Consider the following 18,044-nt stretch of genomic DNA (forward strand, 5'->3'; position numbering starts at 1 on the left):
TGCTACAACAGCTTTGTGATCCCCCCAAGACTCCCTTTTGGGTTGGGACGCCCATGGTTAAAACAGTGAAATTTCAGATGTAAACATGTGAAAGCGTGAAAGTGACTATTTTAAAAAATCCTGTGGCTGTGAATTTGACCAAAATGGGCCGTGAATTTGGTAAGGCCCTAATAATTTCCCATCATTCTTAGTTTTAGCACCAGAGCCAAGGACAATTCAATAGAAGAATCTTGCAATCCTATATACAGTCTCAGAGGGTCCCCATTAGATGATTACATTGGATTTATTACTGCTCTTGGAACGCTAGATGTGGAAGCAGTGATGGATACTTAGTTTCTTATCTGTAACTGATCACAAGGGTTCAACCACTCCTCTCTTATATAGACCTTGCAATGCTATCCATGCTTTTGTCATCACCAGGTTAGATTACTATAATATGTCTTATTAAGAATACACCTGAAGAGCACTCAGAAATTATAGCTGGCAAAAAAAGGAAGCTACATGCCTCCTGGATAAGGTAGCCTACAATGAGCCTGTAACATGAGTGCTTCAATCTCAACATTTGATTCCTTTTTACTTACACGTGCAGTTCAAACACTGAATAATATAGGACCCAATTACCCGAGAGACCACTTTCCACCCTGTAAAACTCTCCTGACAGGTGGGATTAACTGGCATATTTTTGCTATCAGATTTTAGAATAAAGCTCCGAGCTGAGTCTTCTGTTTTTCTGATAAACTTTCATTTGATTGTTTCCTCATCCTCCCATCCCACGCCAACACCATTTGTCTACTTCAACTTATTTTCATGTCCTGTCAGACACCTAGACTGTAAACTCTCTGGGGCAGGGACTGTCTTTTGTCCTACTTCTCTGTTCAGTGCTATCACAATGGGACTAGTTGTGGGTTTTAAATCTTCTTTTTTAATTTAAGCCAGGTAAATGCTATGATAATGAACACAATAAAAAGTAATAAAACAAACAAAAGTACATAGACCTGTTTCCATTTTATACTTAGTCATGTTGTGTGCCAAATTCAAAGGATGAGTTATCCCAACCTTAATCTCCCTATCTGGCACTACTGATCATTCTCTTAAGAGCATGGGATTTGGATGTTGCATCTACTGCTAATGTTCTCTCCTTTTGTGTAGGGTCTGTTCCTTGCAGCACAATGTACTTATAATATATTAAATGATAAATTATATGACATTCATTATATTAATTATAAATTATATTTCAGTTATCACACAAAATTATATTAGTCTTGTAATTATCTTTATTGCATAGTGCCTAGAGGCCTCAGATAAGTCAAGCCACTATTGTGCTAGGCAATGTACAAACATATAATAAAGAACTGCTCCAAAGAGCTTAATATCTAAAAGACAAGATGTAATGGGTAGCTAAAAAACCCAAGTTCTGCTCTGGGCAGAGGGAGGAGGACAGAAGAACTAACAACGACAATAACAATAGGATGTTTTAAGCTCTGTTGTAACTTTTTGCTACAGTTCAGAGTCACGCCATCCCAGTGGGAACAGCAGGCATCGTTGTGCCTCAGGGAGCAGAGGCAATCTCCATCAGGAGTCTCTGAGCGGGTGTGCAGGATACATTCCTCTGACACAACTGGCCAGTTCTGCTGGTTGGTGCACAGAGGCAGCAGTGCTTCACTCCAGATCCTCCCTGCTCAGCTCACAAGATCACAGACTGTATTTGTGGCTGTCTCCCATATAAAGGATGGGCTGAAAGAGATGAGGAAGATTCCCATGACCACCATCACAGGAACCAACCATAATTTAGACCTAAGTTATTTGCCATAATTTATAAGCAAAGTCATGGATGTGGAGCATCCCTTGATAGTTATTCTCATGAGCTCAATAGTTATATGTTGTGGCTAGGTCTGAGGTAGTGAGGTAGGTTTAGGCAGATGTACAATGTCAAAATTGGTATTAAAGAGTTGCCTCCTGGGGGAAATATGCCCTTTTGGCTTTATATTGGCTCAGTGACTGAATAGCCCAGCAGGCCTGGAGAGAGCAGTCACAAAAGACAGTCTGGGAGCCCAAAGGCAGGAAATGGAAAGCAGACAACAGCCATCACTCTAGAGTTGCATGTTGTTTTTACATTGTGGTGTTTCTGGAAATGTAATAGGGGAACTAGCAGTCTGCAGATTACTGCAGTACTAGCAAAGGAAATCACCTCATGAATGACTCTGCTGGTAACCTCCCAAAACACAACTCTTTGGCACAGCCATCATTGCACTGTCAACTATATTTATTTTAACATTTGTAAAAATAAGCTAACAGGAGTTGTAAAATTCCTTCAGGCTACTGCACCTCGTGACATTAATGGCAAAATTCTCATTGACTTCATCAGTAGCATGAGTGCATCTTGATAACATGCTAAAAAACTGTACACAAACATATTTGGTTTTCTTATACCAAAATGTCATCCTTTCCATTTTAGAAGTATTATTATTATCATTAAGGTCATTGTATGTACTTTTAATTAATTTGTCTGTTGAAAGTCTGGAGACAATACTGAAGAAGAATGTTGATATTGTTAGAGATACTAACATCTGTTTTATCTCTTTTAAAGCAGATGGTTGGGAAATCACTTATTCCCCATTTTCCCCTCTATTACTTCTGCCCTTGTAAAAGACTGTGCTATGTGGAGAAAATTGTATTAGGCACACACACAAAAAAAGGTGTGATACCAGACACTTCAGCCAAGAGGTGAAACAATTGTGATTAAGATGATATTGGTGAACAGTTTTTATGATTGTCTAACAAAATACTCCCTCCATCCCCCACCCATTTTATGTATGAGGGAAGAGAACAAAACGGGTGACTTTCTGTGATATGAAAGTAAATATAATACATAGGAAATTGAGATTTTGTTAGCTGCAAAAATCCATAGCAGCATAAAATATTTTTAAACTCTCTGTTATCTGAAAAATGCAATATATTAAGGGAATGATTTTGTACATTTATTAACTGACTCGAGTATTCTTTTTTTTTTTGTAAAGGAGTATTATGCAATTTCTTTAAATATACAGCATGCTTTTGTAAACAAAATACACATGAAATTAATATATGTAAAACCAAAGAAGGAAAAACAATTCAAAGTAAAATCAGGGCAAGGAATAAAGAAAATATAAAAATCAAGAACAGGAAGTTAATAGGAAAAAAAGAATCTTTTTAATCAACAATCTTTGAAAAGGAATATTTATATAGTATTTACTTGTAAAGCCTGAGTGATGTATATAGAGAACACCTACTAGACTGCAATAGTATAATGATTTTCATTTGGGATGGCCATACTATTTATAAGACTATAGAGCAGTAGTGGGCAACCTGATAATCCGCTAGTGGGCCACAAGAAAGTTTGTTTACATTGGCCATCTGCAGGCACAACTGCCTGCAGCTCCCAGTGGCCGCGGTTCACCGTTCCTGGCCAATGGGAGCTGCGAGAAGAGGTGCGGGCCGCAGGGACGTACTGGTTGCCGCTTCCCGCAGCTCCCATTGGCCAGGAATGGGGAACTGGCTCACCATTTACACTGCTATTTATACATGTGCTAGTGGGGTGTACAGGTGTAGCTCTATCCTAGTAACACGGGCTTCATTGCATTTGCCTTTTTTGTTATTATCTTTCTCACACTCATCCCTAAATCTGTGATGTGGGTTTGGCAGGTACAGGTGGAAGGACACAATAGGTAGCAATGGAGTGAGCTGGGAACCTGTGGCAACAAGACAGATGAGATGTGGTTGGGAAAGGGGGTATTAAAAAAGAATCCAAAATAAAAATTCTGAACCTAGTAAGATGGCTGCCAAACTCCATCCCAGGCATTTATTGATGTATTTTATTCCATCCCACATCCTTTGTCTGTTTGGATTGTAAACTCTGAAGGCAGGGATCATGTATTCTCTATAGCAGTGATGGGCAACCTGCGGCCTGCACCCGGCCCGTCTGGGTAATCTACATGTTATATAGAGAGGGCATGCTGTGGCATAAAGATATTATCAACATGCATTTTGGATGATCATTTTAGTGACAAAGCCACAACTGAATTATGCTGGTCATCCCAAATGAGTGCAATAGAATCACAGAGTCTTAGAAATATAGGGCTGGAAGGGACCTCAAAAAGTCATCTAGTCCAGCATTCTCCACTGAAGCAGGACAAAGAATACCTAGACCATCCCTATTCTTAAATACCTCCAATGGTGGGGATTCCACAACCTTCCTTGGAAGACTAGTCCAAAGCTTAACTATTTTTAAAGTTAGAAATAATACCTAACCTAAATCTCCCTTGCTGAAGCTTAAGCTGATCACTTCTTGTCCTATCTTCAGTGGACAGGAGAACAACTCATTACTGTCCACTTTATAATAGCCCTTAATGTATTTAAAGACTTATCATAGCCCCCCCACCACCAGTCTTATTTTCTCAAGACTAAACACACAGTTTTTTAAACCTTTCCTCATATGTTAGTTTTTCTAAACCTTTGATAATTTTAGTTCTCCTTTGGACTCTCTCCAATTCATCTCTCTCTTTCCTAAAGTGAGGGACCCAAAACTGAATACAGTACTCCAGCTGATGCTTTGCCAGTACTGAGTAGAGCAGGACAATTACCTCCTGTCTTACATACTACACTCTGGTTACTAGATCCTAGAGTGATAATTGTCTTTTTCACAACTGTATCATGTTGTTGGTTCATTTCAATTTGTGATCCATTATAACTCTCAGTTCCTTTTCAGCAGTAATACTGCCTAGCCAGTTATTCCCAATTTTGTATTTGTGCATTTAATTTTTCCTTTCAACATCAGTACTTTGCACTTGTCTTTACTGAATTTCATCTTACTGATTTCAGACCAAGTCTCCAATTTCTCAAGATCATTTTGAATTCTAATGCTGCCCTTCAAAGTGCTTGCAGCCCTCCCCCCTACCCCAGCTTGGTGTCATCTGCAAATTTTATGAGCATAATCTCTTCTCCATTATACAAGTCATTAATGAAAATATTTGTCTAGCACTGGATGCAGAACAGATCCCTGCAGGACTCCAGTATATATGTCCCACCAGTTTGACAGTGAACCATTGATAACTATACTGCATACCATCTTTCAACCAGTCGTGCATCCATTTTATATTAATTTAACCTAGGCCATATTTCCCTAGTTTTCTTATGAGAATGTCACATGGGATTGCATCCAAAACCTTATTAAAATCAAGATGTATCACCATAAAATGTTTATATCATACAACACCATGATACAGTCCCATATGACACATACATTAGAGAAAAACAGTTTTTCAAATAGTTTAATGAGATTTTTTAGAAAGGTTATGTGACATATATATACCCTCACTGCTTGTAAAGCCTTAGCTACTATGGTTCTGATTCTTGGTTACACTAAGGCTCCTTTATACCACTCTGGCAACTAAAAGGATTAACAAATTTACAGAGTCAGAAGATTCAGGTAATACAAAGTATGCTATTTGGTGTTTTAATAGTCAACTAAAGTGAGGGACTAATGTCAAGGATAGTTAAAGCATACAAGGTTCACAAACACAAAAAGAGAATGACATTAAGGAATGATAATTATATTGTCCAGGAACATGCCACTTATTCTGCTATTTTCATTAATATCAAAAGGTGAAAAAAGGAATGGCATATATAAAAATAGGAACAGACGTAACTGTCGATGTGCTTATCAACAACATTGTTTACGCAACCTGGAGCCAAATACTAAGGCTCTCACTACTGACTGCATTTTAATATTGACTATTATAGAATTAAACTTGTTTTAGAAGAGTTATGGCCTTAAATTCAGAGACAGTATTCAATAGCATCTTCCTTTCCCAGTCAGGTACCACAAGAATTATGTCATCCAAAAAATGGCTTGAAATCATAGAAAAAGCTTTTGTAGCACAGCCGCTGACCACATTAACACCCTGGCCCCACTCCACTGCCAAACCCAAGTAGTTTTGCAATTTTCTAAAATCAAAAAGCAGCTTTGCGGTTTTAACTTACTCTTGCGCCTGCGCTTCTTTTGCTGTGATTAACGAGGCTCTGTCCAAGAATCTTCTGTGGTCTGAAGCAACCCTCTACCATTCATTTCAGTTCAGTTTGTAAAACTGTCATTTTATGTCCTCTGAATTCCACAAGGATTTTTTCTGTGTTCCTGCACCGAACTATTTGAAACAATAACCCTCTGTGTCTTGTCCTGTTCCAGGCCCCTCAACCTCTACCAGCTGCAGTACCTCCTCAGCTTGCTCACACTGCAGCAGGAGCTTAGGCCAAAATACCTCCATGGACTGTTCAAAGAGGAAGCATTTCCCTGATTAACTTATAGCTCAGTTTCTGGAGAGCGCCAACAAGCAGACTCGAGTAACAAAGACAGAAGGACTTGTGGCTAGAGGAAAGGTATCCCGAAGTAGGAAGAAAGGCTCAAACTGGCTGCACAGCTTGACCACAGGGTTTCAGCACAGGAGTAGGCACTTGCTTTGCAGTTCCTGAAACATGAATGGGAGCTAAGGGAGGAGGACTGAGCTCAGCAGAAACAGCTGTTTGAGCAGCTCATATCACGAATGACCACAAGATAGCAGCTCCTGCTGCATCACTCACACGGCCTGACTCCTCTGTACGCTACCCTGTGCTGCAGTCCAGAAGCAGCTTGGAAGACTCCATGGCTGGGTAGCAAATATAATTGTGCCCCAGGAGTGGGGAGACAACCTCACCCCCCTGCAGCCCTACATATTGACCCCTCTCCTCTGTGGATGCCTCCACCCTCCTTCTAAAGTACCAAGAACCTGGTAACTGGGGAGAGAAGAGAAAGAAGAAGGATGGAAAGGTGACGTGCCACAATAGGGGGTTTCTCTCGTGTACATGGTTTCGCTGTTTGCACTTGTTCGCACACTTTCTGAAATATTTCAGTGTTGTCAAATTTTTTTCACACACAAAAAATCTGTCAAAAAAAAATTGCCCAGCTCTAGCCAGGACCCATCTTTCCCCTCTATTGATCAAGCTGCCATGATCCAAACACCTCCCATCTGCCTTTCTTACTTCTCCTTCTGATGGATGTACAGGTTTCTGAGTCGACTCAGATAATCTTTGAAAACTTTGGATGCTTATCCAAACTTTTTTCTGAGCCTTGGTCGGAAATGTCACAGGAAGAGGATTAACAAAGAGATTTCATGTACCTCCCATTTCCAATTAAGCCAGAATAGTTTATCTCACAGGATTTCAAGGCTTCTGGCCATGACTAGTTGGAATCAAGAAATGTGGAAGCCCACAAAAAAAGGGGAAAAATAGTTAACCCAGTTGTTCTGAACCTGAAAAAATGTTTAGGTCAAAGGGCTTACTGAAGGCTCCTGGTGGCTCTTATTAAATAAGATTCTCTTTGCCCACATCTAATTCTGCTTGGACATACTTGAAATGTATTGTAAAAGTCTATCTAGTAGAGGGAGCTGCTATGGAGAAGTAAGACAGAAATTATATCAATATACTGAGTTATCCATATATTGAATATTAATAAAATCAATAGATGGGGCAGGTTAGTGTGAAGACTGTGGAGAAAAATGGTGCACTTACGGACATTGTTCAATTTTACTGTATCAATAAAAATAGTTTAAAGCTTAGTGCAAATAGAAATATACTGCCAGTATTTAATTCCTCCTAACATGCAATCAAAAGGTCTGACACTGTGAGTAGTCCAGGTACAAAATTCCCATTGAACTCAATGGACATTCTACCATGGAGTACTTGCGAGACTAGACACAAAAAGACATTACAGACACTGAGAGCACATTAGACAATCAACCCCAACACACTTTTCCCCCATAAACGTGAAGCCAAAATGTGATCTCAGTGCTTCATGTAGCATTTTACTTCAGCTGGGAGTCATTATGATTTCTATTAAACCTGTTCTACACACCTCAAACCTTCACTTTGTTGGTTCCATCTGAAATAAGCCATTAAGTTTATAGTCATAGAAATGCCACCCACCTGCCTCAATAGGTGGGGAAACTCGATAGGACCGGTTGTGAAAGGGGATAGTCCCAGCAGACAGTGAGGAACTAATTAGGAGGCATTTCCTGAGAGGGATACCGGATAGATTCTTGGCCAGTTTCAGAGGGAGGGGTGCTCATTTGTCAGATTTCCGCAGCTCTATTCAAAACTGGCTCCCCAAGAGGAGTGCTAGGTTTTATTCCCCAGATCTAGGGATTTAATCTGGAATGGGGGCCATGTGGAGCCTCTCAGCTCTGTTCTGGCAGCACCGCCCTACTGATTTGGAACTAGGAATGGAAATCTGGCCTGACAGATGCTGCAGGTCTAACCAATTGCTCATTGGGGTGGGGGTGGGAGGGCAGGAAGAAATTTTTTCCAGGGAGTTTTTTGCGTTCAAGCCACAGTGTTTTAAGAAGGAATGTGCTTAGTATCTATCTGAGGCATGCCCATGTCAGGTTATTATTTTTAAGAAACAGGAATGGCCCTAGCAAAAATATTTGCCTTTCCAGTAAAAATATACATTAAAGGTGTTCTTTACTGTTTGCATGTCCCAGTCCCCATTTTGAACTCCACATCGGGGACAGGGGAGGGGGAAAGGGGAGGAGAGTTGGAAGGGAGCCACGCCACTGGCATACAATTTGCCATTAGCAGATACACACTGCTAGCTGGAGCTTCTCATAACTTTTGCATTGGTTCATAGAGCTGAAATCCCTCCCATTACAGTATTAATGAACATTAATACGGATCCAGAAACTTACCAGGCTTAGGGGCAGCTTCAGTCTGGTGTTTGCTGAAGGCTCCACAGTGGGCTCTTCCTTGGAGGGTACATCAGCTCCTCTGAGTATGGACCCAGAATGTGCTGCTCCTGCCACAAAACCTGCTCTGGAACCAGTTTCAGCAACAGAGTAACTTCACTGTCCCCACTCGGTGCCTGCTGCTGGCTGTCATAAGCCCCCATGCTAGATTCTTGGGCCAGCAGGGCACCATCCCAACTGACCAGGTCATCCTTGGCTCCGTGCTGGGTGCAGTGCCCAGCATTGGGTCAAACTCCTCATAAAACAGGCATGATTTTTTGCAAGTTGCCAGTGGTGCAGTTCTGGTTCCTGGTTCTCCAGTACTCACTCTTGAGTGGCTTAATCTGCTGCCTGCACTGGTTACCAGCCCAGTAAATTTGCAAAGCTGACAGCTTGTTCACTGTTTGCTAGCATGCGTGGTCATTCCTGATACTCTTACTAAAGTCCACACTTTTGCTGGCCTTGCACCAGAGCTTTTCCAAAATCAGGCTGTACTCCCATTAATCATCTTCTGTTTGGTTTCCATTGCAAACACAGAAGGTTCTCTGATGGTGTGTTTGCAGCTCAGTGGTCAGAAGACAACAGATGAGTTAATATTGACTTACTAAGCTGCTGCAGTATACCAAGGGTGGTTGCTTTCATTTTCAATACAGTAGGTTCAAGATTCTTAGGATAAAGAGGACAAAGGAAGTTGACAGATGGGATTGTGGGATACTTTTTGGAGGACTTCCAGGACCTGAATCAAGTGGGTTGCACCTATATTGCAAAGCAATGGGGCTTGAACCTTGGGTTAATGCCTGACCTGGGCTCAGACCCTGCAGCCACACATGGTCCTGGGACCCTGTGTTAGCGTGATTTGTATGTGGACAGAAGTGGGGTTAGGCTTGAGCCTGAATCAGAGCTCAGGTTTACATTGCAGTGTAGACATACCCTGAGATCAGACTTTGTGGCCCTCGCAGGCCAAGGTCTCTACCCTTCTGTACCCTTTGTCCCTCTTGTGGGGAGGAGGGTGCTAGGACTTAGAGTTAGGTGAGTTTTGGGAGGTAGGCTGAGAAGAGTCTACTCAGAATTACAGGTTACAGGGGAGGAGCCCTCTTACACCCACATTGGAACCTATTATTAAATGCCTGGTATAGCAGAGTATGGACAATGGGTGGGGAGCAGGCCCCTCCCTGTGTTAAAGTTTAATAAAATTGTGGCCTGCCGCTTAAATACATCCATGTGTCTGTCCTCATTTCGCCGCTGTGTCTGTATCAAGTGCTCTATGCCTTCTGTATTTTCAAGAAAAGTATCACATTTGACCACAACAGCTTCTAAGGCAAAGGGAATAAATCATTCTCTTTCCTTAGCTCATCCTAAGCCTGCTGACCACTCCAGCTACACCCAACCAAACAAATTAATAAATCCATAGACCTCAGGGGTGATTTCACAAATATTAGTTACCTGTGTAACTATCATTGACAGTAATAGGAATAATTGAAAGTCAATGGGAGCTAAGTGCCTAACCATAATTTGTGCCTTTGAAAATCCCCATTTATCCTTTGCTTTATAAATACCTAGAGGCAAAGCCCAGCCTGTAATATGTGGCTGTGATGTTAGAAAGGAGAATGGAGGTCTGAATGCTTCTCACAAGCAGTAGAATCCCTAGCTAGGACTCAGGAGAGTCAGGAGACTAAGAGGAAGCCAGCTTCCATGTCACGTAACATAGCATCAGTGGTAGCTAGGGCACATATCTTGGTTCTCAGCCAGCTACCCCGTACACTGAAATCTGCAGCATGTTTGCTGGCTGTGTGTGTGCATGTGCTTAGTCGGGTGTGTAGTTGTTCTTTTTCAAAAGTGAGCAGTAAGGTAACCCCTGGAGCATATCCTGCCCCATAAGTCTCTCTTCCCTCAATCCATTCAGGCCTCTTTGGGCAAGGGGGCTCTTGTAACAAATATGTATAATTCTGCTCCACACATTCACCCTTGCATAGGTCCTTCATAGAAAACTAGGATTTCACCATTCATCTCTTACATAATTGTCCCTGGCTCTAATTTTTGCATGCATAGAATTGCCCAGTGCAGCCCAATACAAACAAACAATATTTCTCTTGGAATGATAAACTGTTCTCAATATGCTCAGCCTTTAGAGCCAATATTCATATTTGAATGTGAACACTGGCTCTGACCCAAAATCAGGCATGAATACAAATAGCAGTTTTTGTGTCCTGCCCCACTTAATATTGTTTTTCACTTTTTCTAAGATAATCATTTTTCTTTCCATGTTATCTATATTACACAGATAAGACCAATCTCTGGAAAAGGAAATTTTGTTTTGCTGTAAATGTGTTTTCTGCAAACTTTCTGCATTAGTTCATAAACCTGTTCCAGAAATATCCTGTCATCGGGTTCAAGTCAAAGAAAGAATGGACTGGTAGTAATAGCTTATATACATTTCTGGCAAGTCAAGGGATATAAACTTGTTTTTGTTTTACCAGGAAGGTGTTCCATGATTATTATTTAATTATTAGTATTTAAACTGTTAAAGATAACTTCACACTCAAAAGAGGTGAACTCCTTATATATCCTCCTAATACAGCTTTTCTCAATTTATCACCACATATCCAGAGAAAGGATAAGCTGACTAAAAGAATAGATTTACAGAAGCTATATTTACATGCATGTGAACAAAATGTCAAGTCTCTCTCTACTGCACATTGGGGCGTTGGAATTAAGAAGCTGTGCTCTGATGGGGATGTTTAACAGAGCATCAACCATGGTAAAAGTCATAACTATATTAACCATATTGCCATGAAAAACAAAATGTTAGGAAAAAATATGAATTCAAACTTTCTTCCAGTTTTTCACTTTTTGCACATGGGCAGAGACTGAGAATATGGATGAGGAAGCAGGAGTCAGAAGGGAAAGAATGGGGATTTAATTGGAGCCAGCAGCCCTGCTCTTGGGCTCTATCAGTAGATCAGACCGCTGAGGGTATGCCTACACTACAGTTAGACACCCATAGCTGACCCATGCCTGCTGACTTGGGATCACAGAGCTTGGGCTAAGGGGCTGTTTAATTGTGGTGCTGCAGCCCAAGTTGGATCCTAGAGTCCAAGCCTGAACATCCACACCACAAGTGAACAGCCCTTTAGCCTGAGTCAGCTGGCATGGGCCTGCTGTGGGTTTTTAATTGCAGTGTAGACAAACCCTGAGAGCAACAAGAAGAAAAGGCGGAGGAACCACAAAGGCCTTAGAGAAGAGGATTTGACTCTCCCCTAGAAGACAGGCTGGGTCTTCGTTCTCCTAAATTCTCGTGATTTTTCCTGTCCAACTCCTCTTAATGGACAATTATGCAGACCAGATCCCTTGTTTCATCTACCCGCGGGGAAGGCGCAGGGGCAGGGAAGGGGCAGGGAAGGGGAGAGCAATAAGAAACCTCAAGAACCTAGAAGCAAAGGAACCCAACATTTTCAACCCCACCCACTCCAACAGCTTAGTACTGCATACAGTACTGTTTTCTCTGGAAAATCCCAATCTTTTAACTTCTACATTTCCCCCATTTCTGAATAGTTTAGTTGCCATCTGTAAGAGGGTCCCAGTCTGTCCTAGAGCAACACCTGTAGAGAAACCCAAGAACCTTTGTAGTGAGAATCACTGTACACACAGTGTAAAATAGATGGATTAGGAAATGGATTAGGAAATTTTCTGCCAAATTTCTATCTCTGCAACATAAAAGGGGAGTATTTCCCACGTGTGCCAATGTCATGTTTTTCACTATATACAAGAAAAGTTACATGTGATTGCTATGTAGAAACTTCATCAATATTGGATTTTTACTGAGCCTGGAAAGCGTCTGTAAAAGAATTATTTAGTACAAAACAAAACAACTAGTAACAAGAAAAGTATCTCTTTTTTATTTGCAGCTACTATTTAATTATTTGCTATCTTAGTGATGACATTTATCTACATTAAACATTCTTCAAAGAGATCCCCCGCATTAAGTGTATGGAAGGCACATAATTCAGGAACTACTGTAATTATGTAAACAGCAATGCTATCTATCTGTTCTGGTGTAGATCCACAATGTATTTTTTATATGTGAGCAATATGAAGACATATGCTTATAGTCTCCATTTGAGTAACCGCATTGCCACCACAGTTCAGAATCACTCCTACTCATTGTAGCTGCAGTGCAGGACAGCTTATGTAATATGAGTCTATATCTATGAATTCTAATGATATGAAGATTTTTCCTCTGAGGGTGGTAAATTCTATATCTATTTTTCCACAGTATAATACAGAAAATGTTACTGTTCAAACCTGCAGCATTCTGGGGCCCCAAGGATTTTTTTAATTCAACCTTTTCAGGTTTCAATTAAACTACCATGGTTCCCATCAAACAATTTAGCTTACACAAAGAAATGCCTACATGGCATAATGGTAAAAACAATCCACAGCTAATTTTGTCCCCCACAGGGCGTATAGGGGACATGCTGCATGCAGATCTCCTCCCTCCAGGTTCCATGGAGGCCCCCTGCAGGGATTCTCAGAGCATTCTTTCCCCCTTCAGAGGGTTTTTTCTGATAACAAATGATCTGGGCCATTATTAAAGCCCATGGACCTAATTGTGCTGCTCTTAGTCTTTACTCAGGTAAAATATCCATTGCTTTCACTAGGAATGTTGCTTTAGTAAGAGAAGAACAAATTCTGCAGTATTAATAAATTATTAATAATTAGTATTTGGCATATGTACATCTGTTTTATTTTATTTTATTTTATGTTGTTGTTTTAATTGAAAGTACTCCACAATTATTAATAATTCATACTCAAAACATCGAGTGACCAAAGAGATTGAAGTGTTCTCCAACTGGTTTTTGAATGTTATAACTCTTGATCTCTGATTTGTGTCCACTTATTCTTTTACGTAGAGACTGTCCAGTTTGGCCAATGTACATGGCAGAGGGGCATTGCTGGCACATGATGGCATATATCACATTGGTGGATGTGCAGGTGAACGAGCCTCTGATAGTGTGGCTGATGTGATTAGGCCCTTTGATGGTGTCCCCTGAATAGATATGTGGACACAGTTGGCAACAGGCTTTGTTGCAAGGATAGATCTCTTTGGTCACTCGATAACAGACCTAAAAGTGGCAATTCTTCAACAAAAAGACTTCAAAAACAGACTCCAATGAGAGACTGCTGAATTGGAATTAATTTGCAAACTGGATACAATTAATTTAGGCTTGAATAAAGACTGGGAGTGGATGTGCCATTACACAAAGTAAAACTATTTCCCCATGTTTATTCCCCCCCTGCTACTGTTCCTCACACGTTCTTGTCAACTGCTGGAAATGGCCCACCTTGATTATCACTACTAAAGCCCCCCCACCCCCCAGCTCTCCTGCTGGTAATAGCTCACCTTACCTGATCCCTCTTGTTACAGTGTGTATGGTAACACCCATTGTTCATGTCCTCTGTGTATATAAAATCTCCCCACTGTATTTTCCACTACATGCATCCGATGAAGTGAGCTGTAGCTCACGAAAGCTTATGCTCAAATAAATTTGTTAGTCTCTAAGGTGCCACAAGTCCTCCCTTTCTTTTTGCGGATACAGACTAACACAGCTGCTGCTCTGAAACCTGAGAGAAGAACAGAGCCCTTGATCTTGTAACAGGAAATACTGTTAATCTTTGGTCTTTAGTGGCCCATTTCAACTACAGTAATCTTTCAAACATGTTAAAAGAGAAGAACCTTAAAGGTGTTGCATCAGCTGTACTATTCTTTAAAGATCTAACCTTCTTGAATTAACAGACTCAAGGCTGATGCACTTCTATCCTACACATAGAAACCTGTATAGTTCTTTTAATAGAGGAAATATAATTTCTCAATTTTACTTTCAGTTTACTTCAACAGGATAATATACTCAAACTGAATCCTTCAAATATACTCAACGCATGTTTGGTCCTTTACATGAATATTCTTGGTGAAAATGTACTTGCTATTTTGCTGCTTGTCATTTATCCTCCCAAAAGAAAAGCCCAATAATCCTTGGGTGGAGACAATCAGCAGATCCCAAACCCATGTGCATTAAGAATAAAAAAATATCAAATTATATAAAAGTTACAAATAAAAATATGTATTTGTTATAGTGGGCAAAGAGAATCCCCAATTAGGCTTTGGGATTGGCATAGTTTATCCAACCTGGTTAATTTCTAGCAATATCTCTAGCAAAGTATGCTTTTCCAAATTATTTAATGCTGTCAATCTATACAGTTTATTAGCTACTCTTTAGTTTCAATCTCTTACAAACAGTAAAAAGAGAATAATGGAATAGTTTCCCTTTGAATTACTGTTTTAGCCTGAATTTTTAGGAGTGAATGAGCCTATACATTGAGTTTATGCTAGATATGGGTTACACACAGTGCCTTGTGATGGGAATTAATTGAAAAAGTCATACCTGTGGGCACAAAGTCTCTATGTGATTAGCTGCCATTTGGACAATTTTAATTCCATCTTCATTAGTTGATAGTGAACAAGCAAGATTAGCCACCTTAAAGAAAAAAGTATTTTAAGTATGCATTCATTTTCATAAAAATAAACTGCACAGAAATAAATATTGTGTTGCTAAACTGAAAGAAATCCATGCAAGAAGCCTTACTTTGATAAGTTAATTTGGCAAAGAACATGCTGGAACAATGACACTGTGACTATGGGAGAAAAGAGGTAGGGGGAAAAGTAAGTAGAAACAAGAAGAAATCTTATGAACCTTTCCTGATTAGGGTCCGATGCACACTGGCAACGGAGTACTGGATTTTTCTCCAGAATGAGTGCCGGGGAGAACATTTGTCCCCAGTGGCATTGGGAAGCTTGAAATTGCATGAGGTTTTAGTTTTATTATTTCTTAGAGGCTTCTGTTTATGTTACCGTCCCATTTTTTCCTGCTTGCAGATTCCTAAACATTAAACAACATTACTCTTGATCTGGCATGGTGTGAAGAGGTGGAGTGGTCTGTTTGACAGACACAGTGGACTAAGTTCTGTCTACACCCAGTTTTTATATTAATATAACTACTTCAGTGTGGGGAAGCACTAATTTTTACCAGAATAGTCACACCAGTAATTCCTAGTGCAGACATGGTTATATCAGTATAAAGGTGCCTTATACCAATATAGTTTGTTTATTTTACTATTTGGCATAGGGCAAATGCAGCCCCCTCTTCCATGGGTGGTTCTCCAGAGGTTCGACTGCCCAAGAGGTGTGGTTGGATGTGAGAGAAGAAGGGGCACACCCGCTCCTGCTGTGCATGGCAGCACACAAAAGTGGTAAGTGGAGGCTAGGCATGGGGACAGATGGAGCTGCGGGATCTGCAACAGCATGGATCCTCCCATCCCCAGCCTCTGGAGGTCACAAAAGCTCCCCACATCGGCTATTTCACCCATTAGGCTGCAGTTACCTCCACAAAATGGCTTTGTTTCATATGCATCTGTCCAACGTCCACCCTGGCTACTGGGGCCAGGGCCTGGGCTATGAAATGTGGCCTATGCGATGCTTTAAATACCCATAATAAATATGACCCTTTAGTATATAGCAGGGGTGGCCAACCTGTGGCTCTGGAGCCACATGTGACTATTCAGAAGTTAATATGCAGCTCCTTGTATAGGCATCGACTCTGGGGCTGGAGCTACAGGCACCAACTTTCCAACATGCCGGGGGGGGGGGTGCTCACTGCTCAACCCCTGGCTCTGCCCCCACTCCACCCCTTCCCGCCCCCTCCCCTGAGACTCCTGCATGCCATGAAATAGCTGAGTGCAAGGTGCAGGGAGGGAGCAGGAGGTGCTGATCAGTGGGGCTGCCAGTGGGTGGGGGGCGCTGGGAGCAGGGGGGAGTGGATTGGGGCTGCTGACGTATTACTGTGGCTCTTTGGCAATGTACATTGGTAAATTCTGGCTCCTTCTCAGGCTCAGGTTGGCCACCCCGATATATAGTAATGTTTAACATTTACACAATGCTTTACATATGGCAAATGATGAAAAAATATTAATTTCATCTTCATTTACCAACTTCCTGGGATATTATTTCTATAGAAGATGAGTAAATTAATCATGTTCTATTGCCACCGGCTATTATTATCCTAATTTTACAGTTAGAAAAAATTAAACAAAAGTTAATTAATTTGTCCAAGGTCACATAAACAGTCTTGTCAGTCTAAGCATTCAAAAATCATCAGTAAGGCTTCCAGAATAATGAGATTGGTTTAAAAATCATGATTTTTTAAACATAATAATTGTTGGGTTCTTTTCATTTGCCTTTGGGTGCTTGAGTTTTTAAGGATCATGTTTTCAAGCTTCCTTCCACAATGAGATCTAGAAACTTAATATTTTGCAAAATGAAAGCTGAGACATTAAGAAAAACACCCAAAATCACAAGACCTGCAAATCACAGGAGTTGGCGACAATGCTAAGAGTTAATGTCATAACTGGAGTTGCAATTCCTGCATTCCAGTCTCATCCTCAATGTACTATACAGGGCTTCCATTTAGATAAAATATTGTGTACATAATACACAATTGCTAAAAAGTTCTATGAAAACATCATGGATAGTTCTTTGAAAACATCTGCTCAATGTGCAGCTAGAGTCAAAAAAGCTAACAGAATGTTAGGAACCATTAGGAAAGAGATAGATAATAAAACAGAAAATATCATAATGCCACTATATAAATCCACAGTTTGCCCATACCTTGAATACTGCAAGCAGTTATGGTCGCCCAATCTCAAAAAAGATATATTTCAACTGGAAAAAGTACAGAGATGGGCAACAGAAATGTTTAACATATGAAACAGCTTCCATATGAGGAGAGATTAAAAAAACTGGAACTGTTCATCTCAGAAAAAGAGATGACTAATGGGGGATATGATAGCAGTCTACAAAATAATGAATCATGAGAAGACAGTGCATAAGGAAGTGTTATTTACCCCTTGACATAACACAAGAGCCAGGGGTCACCCAATTAAATTAATAGGCAGCAGATTTAAAACAAACAACAGGAAGTACTTCTTCACGTGTTGCATAACCTGCGGAACTTGTTGTCAGTGGAAATTGTAAAGGCCAATAGTATAACTGGGTTTTTCCACTGAATGCATCCGATGAAGTGAACTGTAGCTCACGAAAGCTTATGCTCAAATAAATTTGTTAGTCTCTAAGGTGCCACAAGTACTCCTTTTCTTTTTGGGTTAAAAAAAGAATTAGATAAGTTCATGGAGGATAGATCCATC

The 18,044-nt window shown here is 40.6% G+C and overlaps 1 protein-coding gene across 3 annotated transcripts in view; it reads right to left on the reverse strand.

Moving 5' to 3' along the window:
- The window catches only part of CTNNA3 (catenin alpha 3), an 891,674-nt gene that overhangs the window by 306,566 nt on the left and 567,064 nt on the right, over positions 1–18,044 (reverse strand). For 2 of the 3 annotated variants that reach the window (XM_037904831.2, XM_043550666.1), the window contains exon 10: positions 15,230–15,322. The exons of the other annotated variant lie outside the window; for it this stretch is intronic. In XM_037904831.2, the coding sequence (XP_037760759.1) occupies positions 15,230–15,322 (93 nt within the window). The remainder of the gene's footprint in view (positions 1–15,229; positions 15,323–18,044) is intronic. 3 annotated transcript variants of the gene reach the window in all.

The sequence above is a fragment of the Chelonia mydas genome, chromosome 7 (assembly GCF_015237465.2).
Source record: "Chelonia mydas isolate rCheMyd1 chromosome 7, rCheMyd1.pri.v2, whole genome shotgun sequence".
Lineage (NCBI taxonomy): Eukaryota > Metazoa > Chordata > Testudines > Cheloniidae > Chelonia > Chelonia mydas.